The sequence below is a fragment of the Sebastes fasciatus genome, chromosome 4, assembly GCF_043250625.1.
Source record: "Sebastes fasciatus isolate fSebFas1 chromosome 4, fSebFas1.pri, whole genome shotgun sequence".
NCBI lineage: Eukaryota > Metazoa > Chordata > Actinopteri > Perciformes > Sebastidae > Sebastes > Sebastes fasciatus.
Window position 1 is genome coordinate 19,070,550 of NC_133798.1, and position 16,529 is coordinate 19,087,078.

Genomic DNA, 16,529 nt, shown 5'->3' on the forward strand with positions numbered 1-16,529 from the left:
CAATGTGCGCGTTCTCGCTGTCTCGCTCCACCTCTACACGTTCATGCGCGCACACTCCACACTGCGGAAGAGTTAGTTTAGCTCTGAGAATATCTAGTGGATGTACAGTGGACTTTTGTGCAGAAATAAATGCTGCAGCTCCTCCAGACCAACAGAGGTTGGTCTTGTGAAGTGACGCAGCGAGTTACGTTATCATCTCCGACCGGGTGCTGGTGTCTCCCTGCGGGCGCAGTCAGAAGACAATAACGTTTCTCTTCCTGCTTCAGCCCCGGCACCGAGCCGCTTTGAAGGGCCAACACTAGGATCAGCAGTGATTCATGGAGAGACCTTCGTCTTGTCAGCTAACATTACTGCCAAGCAGCTGAAATAAAGAGTGATATTGTGTTTTTAGCTGACGTGTGTCGCCTCACTGTTTTGAGCGATGCTCGTTCATGTCTATTTAGAGCAACTTTCGTTGACTTAACGGCCACAGGTGTCGCTGTTAACAAGCATTTCTGATCCTTAAAAACAGCCCCTTTAATCCTGCTCAAAGGAAAAAAGACAGTGACTAATGGACCATGACTTTATAGCCAGACTGAATTTCCATGCTGGTTTCTGCTGTGGAAGAAAAAGGAAAAAAGTGTCCAGTGGGTGTAGAGTATAGAGGTCAGAGCCAATGTGAATGGAGCAGACTAAAATAATGTTTTGTCATATTTTTAGTTAGAGGTCGAGTTGCCTCTATAACCCACCATGCAAAGTGTGTAGGATAACAGCAGTGGGTGGGACTTTCCGTGTGAAGTGGGTGGGTATAGTTCCACGGATGTGCAGGAAAGGAAACCCACTTTACGAGCTCTACGCACCGTGGGGCGGGCCTTTCATTCACGCGAGTTGTTGGGGGTGTAGACAGACAATCAGAGATGTTTGAGTTTCCATGCGCAGCAGTGACCAAAGGGAGGTAAAGAGCAGAGCAGATTTTACCCCTCCTCCTCCAGCTCACAGCACTCCGGCCTCCTCCACACTACAGGGGCTTTCTGAAAACACATCTGAGGCTGAGCAATCTGTGTTTTTCTTGTTTCAAAAGAAAGCTGGTCATGAGATGCGATTCATTTCTGCAGGAGGGAAGAAGGAAAAACTAGATCCGACCTGTTGGCGATGATGGATTACTCAAAGGGGCAAATGGTGAGCGTCGACGACTGGGTTGGTAAACCAGCTCCCACTCGTGTTTGTTACAGTAACAAAGCAAATGGCGATTAATGTAGACGTGTTCCTGGAACATTTTGCACTTTAACTGTTTAGTTTTCTCTTTAGTTATTATGTTTTTTCATCATTATTAGTGTAGGCTTTGTATTTGCATATATCTGCATTGTGCAAATAATTCATTTTCTATTTATAAAACCGAAGAATCGATGTTTTTGAAATAATCTAAACTCTTTCATATTTTAATTCGTTTTTAACAAAGTGAGGACACAGAAAAATTGTAGTGAGAAAACGTTTTGCATCCCACTACTAATTTATTCTCAACTGAATTAATGCATTGCATGTAATTATTGTCTCAAGCCATCAAGCTTTGTTTCATTTTAATCCACCATCACTGTGCTTTTTGAGGCAGAAACAGACTCTCTTTTCACTTTACATGACTATTTTCTTTGTATCCAAAGACAAATATACAACTTTATTCAGACTATGTACTTAAATAAGCATTTGGTAAAAGTTTGTTTTGCCTCTTTTAGCCTTTTATACTTGTTGAATGCAGTTTCCATTATCTCTAAATAATTTTCTATAGCATATAAAAGCAAAAAAATCAAACATTTTATCAATGAAGTTGTTGATTTCTATTTTATTTTTTGTCCATAGTCAAGCTTTTCCGAAGAGGGCAGTTCATCTGGGTGTCCACAGTCTGGTAATGCTGTGAAGCTGGAGGCGATGATGGAGCATCTGCAGAGACAACAAGGAGCCAAGCTGGAGATGAACCTGCAAGAGAAACATCTCCTTCACGCCCAGCTCCTGTTTGCTCAGCACGCTGCAGCAGCAAGAGCCTCTGGCTCCAGATTAGACTCTGGCTCCAGATTAGACTCTGCATTATTTGGCAAAGCAGATGGACAGACTTATCAAGCAGCTCCACAAGCTTTGAACAGCCATCTCAGCAGACTAGGTCCAGATGAGGACGATGAAGACTCGGATGAGGAGGAACAGGAAATGGTGGAGCCTGGAGAGAACGATGAGGCGGTTGAAGATGATGGTGATGATGATGAGGAGGAGGTGGGGGACATGCCTCATCAGCAGGCGAAGAAGCCTCAAATCCAGCAGGTTGCAGGCTTCCCCTTCGCTCCTTATTCCACACCTCAGTCGTCTGCTGTGAAGCAAAGGTCCGAATCTCCACCTTCAGTAATAAAACAGGAGAATGAGGAGAAGGAGTTGACTTCTCCTGCAGGCCAACACTCCTTCACATCACCCAATGGCTTCGCTGACTGGAGCTATGAAGACTCATTTAAACAAGTAAGTAACCTTTGATTTAAAGCTGCAGTGGGTAGAAATGGAGCAAATATGATTTAAATACAAAAGTTATTTTTATAAAACGGTCACTATATCCTGACAGTAGTGCATGAGACAGGTAATCGGAAAAAAATCATGTCTCTCTGTGTCCTCCGGTGTCCCCCGATGCTCCTAATGGCATCTGCAAGATTTCACAGACCGGAGGAAAACAAGCAGTAAGAGCCGAGCTGGAGTCTGCCGCCCAGCTGCTGTCTATAAGAGCCGGCTGTCAATCACTCGCGAACTCCGATCAAACGGTCAAACTAGGCAGCGCTGATCATTATTTAAAGCCTGAAAACAGAGCCATGAGGAGGTGCAGAAGTCTAGTTATCTCTCAGAACACTTGAATTACAATATGCTGAAAGGTTATTATGGAAATTTTGCCCAAAGATGCCAAAAACATTCTGCCTACTGCAGGTTTAACAGCCCAAATCAAGGCCATAGTGTTTTTCTTCACTGTATTGTTTACCATCTTTATAGTGTACATTTTCTCTCATAAATTACAGACACATCAAATTGTAATATCTCTGTTCATTCTTGGATATATAATAGCGATTATAACTCCACATGAAGTACCCAGAGCCTCAATTCAGGAAATGAACATCTGTATCGCTCCCTGTTAGCTGATGTGTTAGATGTGTGATCTAACTCTTATTAATAATTGGTGACTTCTTCCTGCTGAGAGTCGCTGCTGCATCCTGTTCTCTCACATGTGGGAGGGAAGGATTGCTTCCTTTTGGCAAGATGCCCAAACTTGATAGTGTTTAATTACTGGCCAGGCCAGAGATCTCTCCTTCTGCCATTCTTCACCTCATGTCTCACACTTTTGAAAATACGTCCTCGCCACCGGTCAAGCTAATTGGTCTTGGCCGCGGTCCAATCCTCACTGTTCAAAGCAGCCCGTTCAGGCCTGACAGAGATGAAGTTAAAATGAGAGCAGAGGATTAATGAAATTGCCTCAAGTGTGTATTTATGGACAAGGTTGGCTTCAAGGGTTAACTACTGTAAGGAGTTGCTGGGTCGGGGGGTGGACTTTTCTCTCATTGTATCAGACAGATCTTCTTTAATGAGAGCCAAAGCTAGTATTTACGAGTGTGTTTTCCAACAGATATATGTTTGACTAGTTATAGGAAACAGAGGGTCCCTTCAGAGATTTTTTCTTTATGGCGACCAATCTGATTGGTTCCTCTGTGTGTGTGTGCTTCCCTTGAAAAGGCCCCACGTCAATACAATACATTATGATTAATGAGGCCTGTGGCCAGACGGACAGCTGGGTTAGTGCCTCCCAGCATACCAGCAAACAACTGCCCATAAAGTTTCCATACAGTAGTTTCAGTGGAGTTGAATGGGCTTTTTGTATTTGCTATCAGTTTTACACACCTCTTGATCGTTATTTAGAGATATTTCATATTTCCTTGTGCTTTTCTTTCCCCTCTGTTGCTTGAGTTTTTGGTAAAAGTAACATGTGGAGTGAAAAGTTACTAGTTCTCTTTATGAATTTAAAAAAGTTATGTGTTCATTAGGCTCTTTTTTAAAAACCTCAACATGCTCAGAAACCTCACTGCTGATGTAGCTCAGTGCATAGCTTTGCATAATTTAGCCGTCGCTTGGCAACACTTAATGGCAGCTTAATTCAACAGCAAGTAATCAATACATTATATGGCCACTGTAGTGAGAATTGAATTTCCTTTTGTCAGACCAGCACACAACACCTGGAGCAAAGAAGAACATTTGTTCCGTTTTAATTAAAGCACAGTAACGAGTTGTGAAAAGAACTTAATTGCGTGTGTGTGTGAAATGGTTTGGATTGTTTTTTTCCATCTCAGGACCTCAATTTATCATTGAGGTGTTTGCTTTGACCCATTTGTGTTGAGATTTAGGAGGGATTGCTTGTGATATTTAACTTAATCCTACATGCTAAATTAAGCTAAAAAGCATTATAGGTTGTTTTATCATTGCTAACTTTGTAGGGAACATTATTGAGCTTTGCAAGCGGTTGTAAAATAGTATGCAGCCTATAACCAGACACAAAGTTAAACATGCTTTCCACTTTACCTAAAATGTAGAATCAGAATCGGAATCAGAATGGTGTTTATTGCCAGGTGTAAGAGGCATTATTGGTGCGAGACAAACTGTATAATAACAAAAGAATAGATAAAAACAGAAGAATAGATAAAAACGTTAGAATAAAATAATAAAAATGTACAATTTACAAATTACAAATAAGCTATAAGTGTATATGTATATGTGTATATGTGTTTGTTTGGCAGTGTTTTTTTTTGGAGTGAATTTTAAAACAGGACTCCTTCAGTGGTTAGCAACAAAGCTGTTTTATGTGAATTGCATGTAAATAAGTTCACTTTGTTAGCTTGAAATGGGTCTTTTGCAAGTTAATTGGTGGCTGGTTTAAATGGTTGTAATGATTTACTTTTGTTACCCCCTTTTCACTCTAAAATTGGCTCCCTCACTGCTATTTCTTTAGCTTTTTTTTCTCATTCCTTTCATGAATCAAACATCATTGAAGGTCTGGACATGCTGCACAAGCCTCACCATGCTGGGCAGCCATTGTTCACTCCCTGTGTGCGGTCTCACTGTACGCCCTTCAATGTAGGCCGGGGCGGGGATAAAAGGCCACTGTTTGCTCTCAGTCCCAGTCCACCGCACAGCAAGGGGCTGGATAAATTATCTTGACTTGTTCGGGTGACTAAAGACCCAATAATTTGATTTGGATTAAACATTTGGTCCCCCCGTGGTTACCTTGACATTTGGAGAGGGATATGTTTTCACTGCTGCTCTGCTGGAGCAGCTGAATGATTTTAATGAAGCTCATTATAAGAAGCAGTTTCCGGTTAATGTTGGAGTATTTCAATGGGTAATTTCAAATGAAGTGTCTTTTTTTTAATCTTGACTGGTTGAACAGACATGCTTTTCCATAACTACTTTGTGTTTATAGTAATATGCATTAACTGGGTAATTTGGAATTTAAATATATAAAAGCATCTAAAAACCTAATAAAAATTTGCCTTTTTTAACAAAACAAAAGAAACCTTTTCCTGACCTACATACTGAATACTATCAGGATTCCCAGGGCTGGATGTGTGAAAACTCTGTGAGCAATTAACTGAAAGCTCTTTGTTAATAGAGCCACAGTAGGTCTCACTTGCTCATCAATAAGGGGGGGAGGGTTTTATTTCCATTTCATGGTGAAAAGACTGGGATGTTTATCTACCTTCACATCAATAAGCTTTCTGCTGGGGGAGTAGAAGTCCTTTACTACCAATTCTAAGCTGAAGCCATTAGATGTGTCAACAGCGCTGCCACCACATGGACAGTTTTATGTGTAAAGTTGATGCATCCAGTAATACTGTTTTACTAGTTTAACAACTAAAAACAGGAATTGGAAATTATTTTCCAGAGGAAAAGTTGGTGTTTACAGGGGGGGTCTATTACAATAGTGATTCCCAACCCGAGGGATAACTTACGTCTGCAGTTAGTGGTAGAAAGAACATTATGTAATTAAAATAAAGAAAAGAAAATTAAAATTAGATTTTAGAAAATATGTTATCAGTCAGTTGTATCACCTGTGTATTTATTTAGAGTGAGCTGAATAGTTAGCTAATGGTAATGGATAAATGGTTGAAAGAATTAACCAAAAGTAATGTATAAATGGTTCAAATAATTAGCCAAAAGTAATGCTTAAATGGTTAAAAGTAATGTATAAATGGTTGAAACAATTAGCTGAAAGTAATGTATAAATGGTTGAATGAGCTAAAAGTAATGTATAATGGTTGAAACAATTAGCTAAAAGGAATATATAAATGAATGAAACAATTAGCTAAAAGTAATGTATAAACGGTCAAAACAATTAGCTCAAAGTAATGTACAAATGGTTGAAACAAATCGCTAAAATGAATGTAAAAATGATTGAAACAATTAGCTCAAAGTAATGTATAAATGGTTGAAATAGTTAGCTAAAAGTAATGGATATATGGCTGAAACAGTTGGCTAAAAGTAGGCCTAATGGATGTTTGAAGTAGCTAAAAGTAATGGATAAATGGTTGAAATGTGATGTCTTAAAATGCATTGAAATGACCTCTGATAGGGCTGTAGGGGTTCATCTCACAACAAACGCTGGGAACCTCTGGGTTATAATATCATGCAGTTGTTTGTGTGTCAGCATTTGCAGTTTGAATAGTGTTTTTACTGTAAACACGAGGAGAGTTACAGTTGGACTGGAAGCCAAGAAATTGTTGGTTCCCATGTATTTTGTGGCTCAATGGGTATTAGCCTGGTATTAGCCCCAGGTCGGATCAGGTTTTCATACCAAACATTTAGTGAATGGGATAATTTGTTTAAAGTATAAAATGATACATTTAAATGCAAGTAAGTAAAATCCTTATGAGGGAGTCCATTATTTAGATAAACCGCAAGCATGGCAATTGACGCATTTGATCCTGTCACATACAAAAACATGTTTTGTTGTTGAAAATACCCATGCTTGTTTTAATACAAAACATGTTCACATAAAACAAGAGCATGAACTGAACGGCGTGTGAGCCCTCATAAGCCTAAAGAAAGCAAACCAATGATAAATATCTAAGAAGAAAACAGTGTGACATTTCATAAGCTGCTGCGACAAGATCCACAATAGTCCTTAAATGAATGAATTGTAATGTCAGCTTTGATTAAGAGTAGGAGGGATAATAGAATAACACATCATCTACTTCATGTAATTGTAATGGCAGATCCATTCTTAAGACTGTTCTACCAACCATGTTTGATTTTCATACTTGCATCATCATGCAGCTCTCTCTGTGCGTTAGCAGGACAATAACATCTCAGCGGGGCTTTCCACACAGTTGCACACACACTGGCGTCCACTCACATTTTTAACCTTTAGCTGTCATGTTAAGGGGGGAGGTGATGGAGGGAAAACGGAGCATATCACATTAAACTACCTAATGAGCTTTCATTAATCTTCCTTTTACTGTGCTCAGCTTTAAACGGACACACCCATTGAGAAATATAAGATAAGATTAGCGTTTTATTGATCGCCAGAGGAGAAAATTAGGTGTTACAGCAGCAGAGAAATAAGCACAAATAAATAGAGCACAGTAAAAGAAAAATAATTGGAAGTATATAAAATAAGAAACTGAGTGTCTAGTTGCACCCGGGTGAGAATAATCACACAGCAGCTATTTACACCCGGCCCCCTCATCCCTCACCTCGTATAGTATAAAGATCAACAAAGTACATGCAGGGAGGAGGTTGTGGTGGATGAATCGGTCAAACATAGGACTTACACCCAGCAGACTGGCATTCGTGTCCCCTGAGAAACCTCGTTTTACACTTAGCTGACTTATTATTATCAGTTTGCAGTCGCAGTTTCGTTGAGGCAACTAAACTGGGTGCAATTAGAATGGTTGGCTACTGACACCTCGGTGCTAATAGCATTAGCCAATAAGAAGAGACATAAAAAAAGAGAAACCATACAAGAGCAAACTCGAAATTACAAGGCAAGCAGTACTCATACCGTACTTACTGTAAACTATCAGTGCAGTACAAGTGTTGTGAAATAGTTGTGTGATTAGCAGCTGCAAAGTATATGGAAGATTAATATGATAGCACCTACTATAACGGGGTTAGCATACACCAGAAATTATATATAATATGATTAAGTAATGATACTTAATAGTGTTTGTCTGTATTAATATAGTACACATAATGTATATAAAGTATGATATGGTGAACATGTACTTATATAGTATAATTATACAACAATAAAGCATAGAGTAGGAAATATAATATCATATAGTATGCATTAGTTTGTATGTAACACCAGCTGTCTACCATCCTGCAGTAAACGGTGGTTTCAGTACTGGGAAAAAGACAGGTTTGGACACATGAGCTGGGAGGTACAAAGTCCAGAGTCCTTGAGGAAAACGTGACAGATAAAGAGAAGCTTTACATAAGAATGATATCTCACTGAGGGTACAACATCTGTCTGTCTGTCTGTCTGTCTGTCTGTCTGTCTGTCTGTCTGTCTGTCTATATTGCATGTCTGGTGGTATATACATCCATGTTTCATCTGCAATAAGCAATTGGAAATTAAGTTCCAATTGTCCCGTGTTTAGCCATACTCTCATTAAACTCGTCACGTAATGCAGACGCAGGACAATCCGGAGGACAAACTGTTTACCAATGTTTCTGTTTGGGTGTTTTTCCAGAGAGGAAGTGCCATCTGGGCCGAGGAGAATGACGGAGGAAAAGCAAGAGGAGAGCCATCCAGGGACTTTGCCAAGGTCAGAAGATGTATTTAGTCGATATATGCAAACAAGAAAATGGCTTAATTATTCACAGAGTAACAGTTGACCAGCTTGTTGCTGATGTTTTTTTGTTTTAACTTCCAGCTTTATGAACTGGATCATGACCCACAACGGAAGGAGTTTCTTGATGAACTCTTTATCTTCATGCAGAAACGAGGTCAGATTCAGAGTTAGAGCCTTCAGGTTTTTGTTTTTGTTTTTGTGAGTGGCTAAGGGAGATCTTTGTGTTATTTTTTTTTAATAGTGGTGCTCTTGAAGCGTTGCTGATAGAATACTTTTTTAATGTCCATATTATGTCTGTTTATTAAAGGAATGGCAATTTTAGCAGCAGGGCTGGCATTGTAGCTGATATTAAAATTCTCTCTCTCTCTCTCTCTCTCTCTGTCTTATCTCATCCTATCTGTTCAAAATGATGCATTTTATCTTTTAAGTTGACTATTATCTCATAAATTAATATTACATTATACAGTAACTGAATTCACTATTTTCATAGATTTGCTATAAAAAAATCAAATACATGATTTTAAAAAACCCCAGCAGTTCAACAAAACAATCAGAGAATCAACTGACTATGTAAATTAATTGTTACCAAAATATCTTCAATATTATAGTATTAGAAAGATAAATGCTGATCCATAAATGCAAAAATTAAAGGGTTAAAGTGTCAAGCAATGAATACAGTTACCATAAATTTGGCAGTTTTTTTGTACTGAAAATACAAACTGATTTTCTTTTTAGCATGATAACAAACTTGACGCACTACAGGTCGATTCCTGCAGGTTTTACTAGTAAAGACTCTCAAATATATTTATTTAAGTGTTTTGGTGCTTAATACAAAAACTCATGATCTTCTCTCAGTTGTATATGGAATTTCAAGTATCTCAAAAATACCAGTTAATTTCACGTCTTAACCACAATCTAAGAATTATTGAATTAGATAGATAGATAGATAGTAACTTTATTGATCCCGAGGGAAATTTAAGTAATTAGTTCAATTGAGCAATTTTTTCAACATAAATTAATGCATAAATTAGCAACAGAAATCCTCAAGGCTTTTACAATATACTTTTTGTCTACACCTGCAATTCTATAGTTGTGTACCAGTGTTAAGTACTGCATAGTACTGGACAAATTAAACACTAACATCTGGCTTTTGCCTTCAGTGGGAAAGGTTACAACCGGCATTCATTCCCGGGACAAATGACTCTGCAGTAGTCACGAGTATTTATCAGCAGTGATGGAAACATGACTCCCGGATGGACACGCCAATTTTCGCCAGTGCGTTTAAGTGAATGTATAACAATATGCACGCCATACTCCCAATTTGAACGGAGGAGTCTAACACCTATTTTTAGCTGGTTTACCTGTATTTAAAAAATCCACATATACTCGATAATTTTGGTGGAAAAGGGTATATGTTAAAGACAGTTAAGCAAATGAATTTGGTCCGATGCAAACAAATCCCAGTCAAACTGAAGAAAATGTAGCGGGACACTGTCTGCAATCTGCACTCGTGTGTGCAAAGGTCATAGCAAATGCGTGTGTGCATGTGTGTGTCTGTGACATGTGTACATCTTAAGCACAAAGAAATCTTGTTTCTACGACTGCATTTTAGCCTCCTTGCTTAATTGGCTTTACTCCAAATTGGGATTGGAAGGGTTAGCCGTGAACCCTGTGATTGGCAGGCACTGCTGGCTCTGAAATGACCCCTCCCCCCTGCGCTCAAATCAGTGCAGCAACAGAGCTGCTGTTGTGGAATTATCCCCACCCCCATCCATTTGAAATAGGCTTCATTAGAGAAGTCTATCCACACAGATTATACATGCTAAGCCATTTTACCCAACATTAACCTCGGGCCCTCAGCTCCGTAAATCAGAATATGTTCTTGTCCTCCTTATCCACTCTTATTTCATGCCAACTTCTCATGAGTATTTATCCTCTCGTTTATTCAGGAACTCCTGTGAACCGCATCCCCATCATGGCAAAGCAGGTGCTGGACCTGTATAGGCTTTATAAGCTTGTGACGGAGAAGGGAGGCCTGGTGGAGGTTATCAATAAGAAGATCTGGAGGGAGATCACCAAAGGTCTCAACCTTCCCACATCCATCACCAGCGCAGCCTTCACCCTCCGCACACAGTAGGTGTCCCTCTATTTTGGCGAATGACGAATTAGAGCGACGTAAAAGTCGCATGAAATCCGTTAGTACTGTTAAGAATGAGGTCGCATTGCAAAAAATCTAACCTGTATCGGATTTATGACAACATATGAAAGTGACCCAAATCAGAATTGAAAAGATCAGATCTCAAGTGATTTGTAACCTGACCGACCAGATGGTTTGTTACACAGAACCATCTGAGAAGCTGTCATTGGAAACTGTTTGGAAAAGGGCCGGCACTTTCAAAATTGGCAGGTGAATTTATCTGTCAATCAAACTCATGCCGAAGCCAGTCAGGAGAAGAGGGAAAATATATTTTCCATCGAGAAAAGCCTTCAGTGCCGTTCTTTGCTCTTCTTTCAATGAAGAAATACTCGCCTGTTCTGATATTACGGATGCTATAGCAGCATCCAAGCTAACCTCTTTAGGAGCTGCAACTGTTGTTAAGAACGAATGGTCGCCTCTCTGTGTCGTCACACACATACCTAAGCCCGCCAGTAGCTGTAGCATAAGATGCTGATTGGTCCATGATCTCGCTTACTGGACACAAACGCCTTACTTGAAGCCTGACGAGATGGATTTTCATGTGATGTATGATCCCGCGATTCTTGTGTGATCTTGTGACATCGCGAGAATCCAGCTGCAAGGTCTGTGATTTGTACTGTTCACACTTTTGTGAGAAAAAACAGATCAGAGTCACACGTACAAAAAAATCTGATTTGGGCCACTTTTGAATGTAGTGTGAACGTAGCGTAAATTATTGCAATTATTACTTAACATTGGGTCTATCATTTCAATTGATTGATCAAAAATCATAATAATAATGACAAATAAATGAAATATTACCCTTTTCAGTATTTTTACACCATGGGATTCACCCTTTATTAATGATTGCATTACAGTATTCAGCATGTGTTATCACTGTTAAAGTTTACTGCTTGTTTTTTTAATTTATTTTATTCTACAGTATGTAAAGCGTCTTTGAGAACTTTGAAAAGCACTATATAAATCTAATGTATTATTAATTTCCATCTATCTTTAGTCTTAATGGAGAGACATTGATCACATTTTGAGAAATTAATTATTATGCTATTAGGTTTACTATAAGTTTTTTACATCTTGAAGGGAGCTATGTCATCTTCTCAATGATGAAAAATTACCACTTTGTGCTGCAAGAATGACAAAATATTTTAAGTCATTACTGTAAATTAAACCCACCATCTTTGTTCTTTCTTTCAGATTACTTTAGACTTGTTTTCATGCAGTGTGCAAGTGTCCATGTAATCATAACCAATCAATGTCAAAGTTTTAGCCTCTCTGTTGGCTTAAGCACAGACATTTCAGTAATGGTTCAAATCTCTCAGTATTATTTACAGTAGGCGATATTCAAAGCTGCATGCTAGAGTAAGTAAAACACATTTCTTAACATTGAAATGTTGAATTCAAGGTAAATAATTTATTGATTAGCAATAAGAAAGGGAAGCCGTTCAATGGATGCAGAAATGTTCAATCTTTTACACTCAGATTATTTTGAAATGATGCTCTTTTGCACCAGATCATGTGACTAATTAGAAATGTTTCCTTGCAGGTATATGAAGTATCTGTACGGATTTGAGTGTGAGAAGAAGGGCCTGAGTTCTCCGGGTGAGCTGCAGGCCGCCATCGACAGTAATCGCAGAGAAGGTCGACGTCCTAGCTACACCAACAGCTTGTACCGCTACTCTCCCTCCCCGAGCTCCGCTTCACTCGCCCTCCTCTCTTCACCCATAATGCAAACCGCACACAACGGCCTCAATACATCCACTAGCCCAAATCTAAAGAGAAACGCAGGTATGACACACAGTGTCCCTGATTTGATATTTTGAAAGTAATTCTTGTCACCATTCTTAGATCACCATTATAAACATTTGTTTGATCCAGCTTGGATTCTATATTGTTTTATACTAGTCCATTAGAGGACTCCAACTTGATTCATAAAGCATGTTTTAACAATTTTAAGATACTTGTGACTAGTGGTTTAAATCTTCCTTCATATTTAGCAGATTGCTAATTTTTTTCAGTATTAATAGAAAGGATTATTATTCAAGCATATAATGAATTGCTATTTTCCTTTGCTTTTTCTTTGTGTTGTTCTCCTGATTTCATGACACGTTTAAAATAATTTTCACTGTTTTTTCCAATCAGATGAGATGTCAACTCCTGTGTTACCCAGCCGGCTGCCCATGGCTCCGGCACTGGGGCAGCAGCAGCAGCAGCAGCTGGCACAAGCTGCCACGTTGGAGCATTTCAGAGAGCGGCTGGAGCGAGGAGCTGCAGGAGCTGCAGGAGCTGCAGCCGACGGTCCAGAGAAGAAAATGATGAGGATGGCGGAGGAGCAGCAACGCCTCATGCAGCAGGCTTTCCAACAAAACCTCCTGGCCTTTGCGTCTCACTTTAACCCCATGAACCTCAAACATAACAACGGACATGGTGAGTTGCCTCCGCTGTAATGATGCAGGCTTTATCATTACTTAACATGAGTCTAGGAAAGTCCATTAATTGGAGTATTTTCGTTTTCTCCCACAGAGAGCAAACAGGATTTGTCTCTGAGTATCTCCACTAACGGAGCAGCCAGTATCAGTGTGTCTGTGGAGGTCAATGGCACCGTTTACTCGGGTGAGTGATTACATTTTAACAGGGTTTTGGCCTTTTGGTGTTTTTAAAATCCCCCCCCCCCCCCTCCTCAAAAAAAAGAAGAAAAGAAGCAGCTAGGAAAATGTTATAATATATATATTATAAATTAGTTTTTAGATCATTTTATTTATTTATTTATATTTGTTTTTATTATCTTTTTTTGTCAATGTTATTGTATATCGCAAAACCGATCACACATTCTTTGATGTGAGACTGCACTTTACAATATATCACACTTTATTTAATAAACACATATAGAATCTCAGTTTAGTCGATTATACTGCTTATAATAGTAATAATAGAATAGTTTAGCCAGCAGGCGTTATCTTAGTTTAGCATTAAGACTGGAAACCGCTCATCCGGCTCTGTCGGAAGATAAAAAACGTCTGCCTACCAGCACCTCTTAACCTCAGTGATTAACGTGTTATATCTTGTTTGTTTAATCCGTACTGTTTAATCCTTACAAGAACAGAGTAAAAACCAACAAGTTGTGGTTTTACTTGGGGTTATGTGCCGGACTATTTCATGGCTGGGAAAAGTGACTTCCTTCCACAACATTTCATTTTTACACTTTGTTTTTTGTACACATGAAACAAAGAAGATGTAAAGTGTTAATGAGTGAGCTTTAGAGATGCTGCTCGGCAAGTTTGTTACCTTCGGACAGAGCTAGGCTAGCTGCTTCCCTTGGCTTCTAGTCTGTATGCTAAGCTAAATTAGCCTGCTGGCTCTAGCTTCCCTGTGTAGTGCATAGACATGAGTGGTATCAATCTTCTCATCTAACTCCCAGCTAGAAAGCGAATAAGCATCTTTTCCAAAATGTCAAACTATTCCTTTAATAATAATGTATTTTACTGTCTTTTGTACCTGTTTTTTTTATTTTGTTATTGAAATCTGTTTCTCTATTGTGACTGCAGCACTAAAAGGTTTCATTCCTCTGAATACTAACTACTTAAAGGGATATTTCAAGTTTTTTGAAGTGGGGTTGTACGAGGTATTTATCCATAGTAGGTGTATTACTTACAGTAGATGACGGTCGGCACGCCACCAGTTTGGAGAAACAGACAGGAGCACCGGCACTGGAGCAAAGCAATGTACTGCTGTGGATGGGGCCGGCAGAAAAATTTATTTTAGCCACCTAAAAGAAAGTCCCAGTTAAAAAAAAATTTGATATTCATTTAAGCGAATGCTATATTTAGAAAGAGTTTAGGTGGCTAAAATACATTTTTCTGCCGCCCCCGTCCACAGCACTGTATTGCTTTGCTCCGGTGTCGGTGCTCGTGTCTGTTTCTCAAAACTGGGAGCGTGCGAACCGTCATCTACTGTAGGCAATACACTGACTATAGATAAGTACCTCATACAACCCCACTTCAAAACACCCGAACTATCCCTTTAATGACACTAAATTCTCCCTTGAATTTGACCTTGAAATTTTTAATTTTAATTAATTTAAGTTAATCATACAATACATGTTTTTTATGGCTGTTGGTTTTAACTCCAGTCTTCTCTCTGATCTTTGCATTGCAGGAATGCTGTTTGCCCAGAAGGCAGCTGGTTCTGTGGCGTCACAGGTCGTAACTCCAGCAGGAACAAATGGTTTCAGTGCCCTGTCCTCGGCACACAGCCCCTCCTCTTCATCTTCCACCTCCTCAAAGGGACCACATTAAGCCTCGCTGGTCTTTAAACCGGTCCTCAGCTAAATAATTAATAATTAAAGCAAAATGCATACGAGGCAAGAACTGTGTGAACTCTAACTATACTGCTGTCTACTAGTATACCTACTAGTTGACCTCCTGTTTGTTCACTCAGGCAGTGCAGTCTTTTTGGAAATCTAGCTTTGTTTTTCCATTATTTTGACAGCGTAATGTGCTTTAAATGATGTTTAACCTCAAAGGCTTTCAAACTGACCATAGTATAGATTCAGATTATAGTTAACCTTTGTGCCTGTAAGAAGCGTTTCTTTTTTTTTAAAATGTAGTAGCATTCATGTCTATAAGGCTTTACTAGGTTTATTCAGAAGTGTCTTTAGAGCCTCTTTGGATGTTGACTGCATTTATAGCTAATTCTCAAACAGTTCTGTAGCTGCCTTTTCCCATCGTAGAACAGTGTGGTTGCCAAAGTGCAGCTAATGAAGACCAAAAAGCCTTAGCTCAATGTCATAGCTTCTATCTGCAACTATTATGCTGAAGCCATTTTGTAGTAAACATTTGGTTTAACCTGATTGAAAGCGCATAGTTTATACTTTTCATAGCTTTTTTCAGGGATTATGTACACCATCGGTTTCCTAAAGAATTAGAGAAATTTGGTCCAGGTTGGTTGGATTTTTGTTATGTTTTGTATTGTGTTTCATTTAACTTTTTTATTTAATCATTTGGCTCGGCCTCATTTATTTCATGTCGGCTTTGAATCAAAGGCAAAACATTAGAGACATAGTTTTGCTTAGAATTATATGTAGGATGGAAGTGATTCAACATTTACCTCAATTGACTTCCCGTGTTGGTAAGTTTCTCAGGAACGTCCTCCAGACTCATCACTGTTAAACTGTTTCTCATAATATATTGCTGTGTTGTTTTTGCATAAACTCAGAGAATGTATCGCTAATGACCTCAAGCTTATTGACACTGAAACAGTGCTACCTCACTCTTCTAGAGAAATAATATGCAATACTTAATGCAGCATGTGTTGATTTAGCCATCTGCTGGAATATACTGTATGTGGACAATCAAGTAGACATATCAATCATGCAAACAAATGTCACTGTGAACTTCAGAAAATCAAGGTTATGTTAAACTCTGTTTTGGACTGATTTATGTATTTCTTGGACACGTGGCCATGAGGAATAAAATAAATCTTGTGTGCTGTAGAAA

General features: G+C 38.9%; 1 protein-coding gene across 1 annotated transcript; it reads left to right on the forward strand.

Moving 5' to 3' along the window:
* Positions 1-823: 823 nt before the first annotated feature.
* On the forward strand, positions 824-16,529 carry LOC141766060 (AT-rich interactive domain-containing protein 3B-like). Its single transcript, XM_074632492.1, has 9 exons — positions 824-1,158; positions 1,834-2,475; positions 8,739-8,813; positions 8,922-8,994; positions 10,790-10,973; positions 12,581-12,822; positions 13,177-13,461; positions 13,558-13,647; positions 15,190-16,529. Exons 1-9 carry the CDS (start codon positions 1,132-1,134, stop codon positions 15,327-15,329), a joined length of 1,758 nt encoding a protein of 585 aa, XP_074488593.1. The 5' UTR covers positions 824-1,131; the 3' UTR covers positions 15,330-16,529.

Coding starts and splice junctions, on each gene's coding strand:
- LOC141766060 (XM_074632492.1), top strand. CDS start 1,132: ATGATGGATTACTCAAAGGGGCAAATG. Junction 10,974..12,580: donor GCCTTCACCCTCCGCACACA/GTAGGTGTCCCT, acceptor GTTTCCTTGCAG/GTATATGAAGTATCTGTACG. Junction 13,462..13,557: donor CAAACATAACAACGGACATG/GTGAGTTGCCTC, acceptor TTTCTCCCACAG/AGAGCAAACAGGATTTGTCT.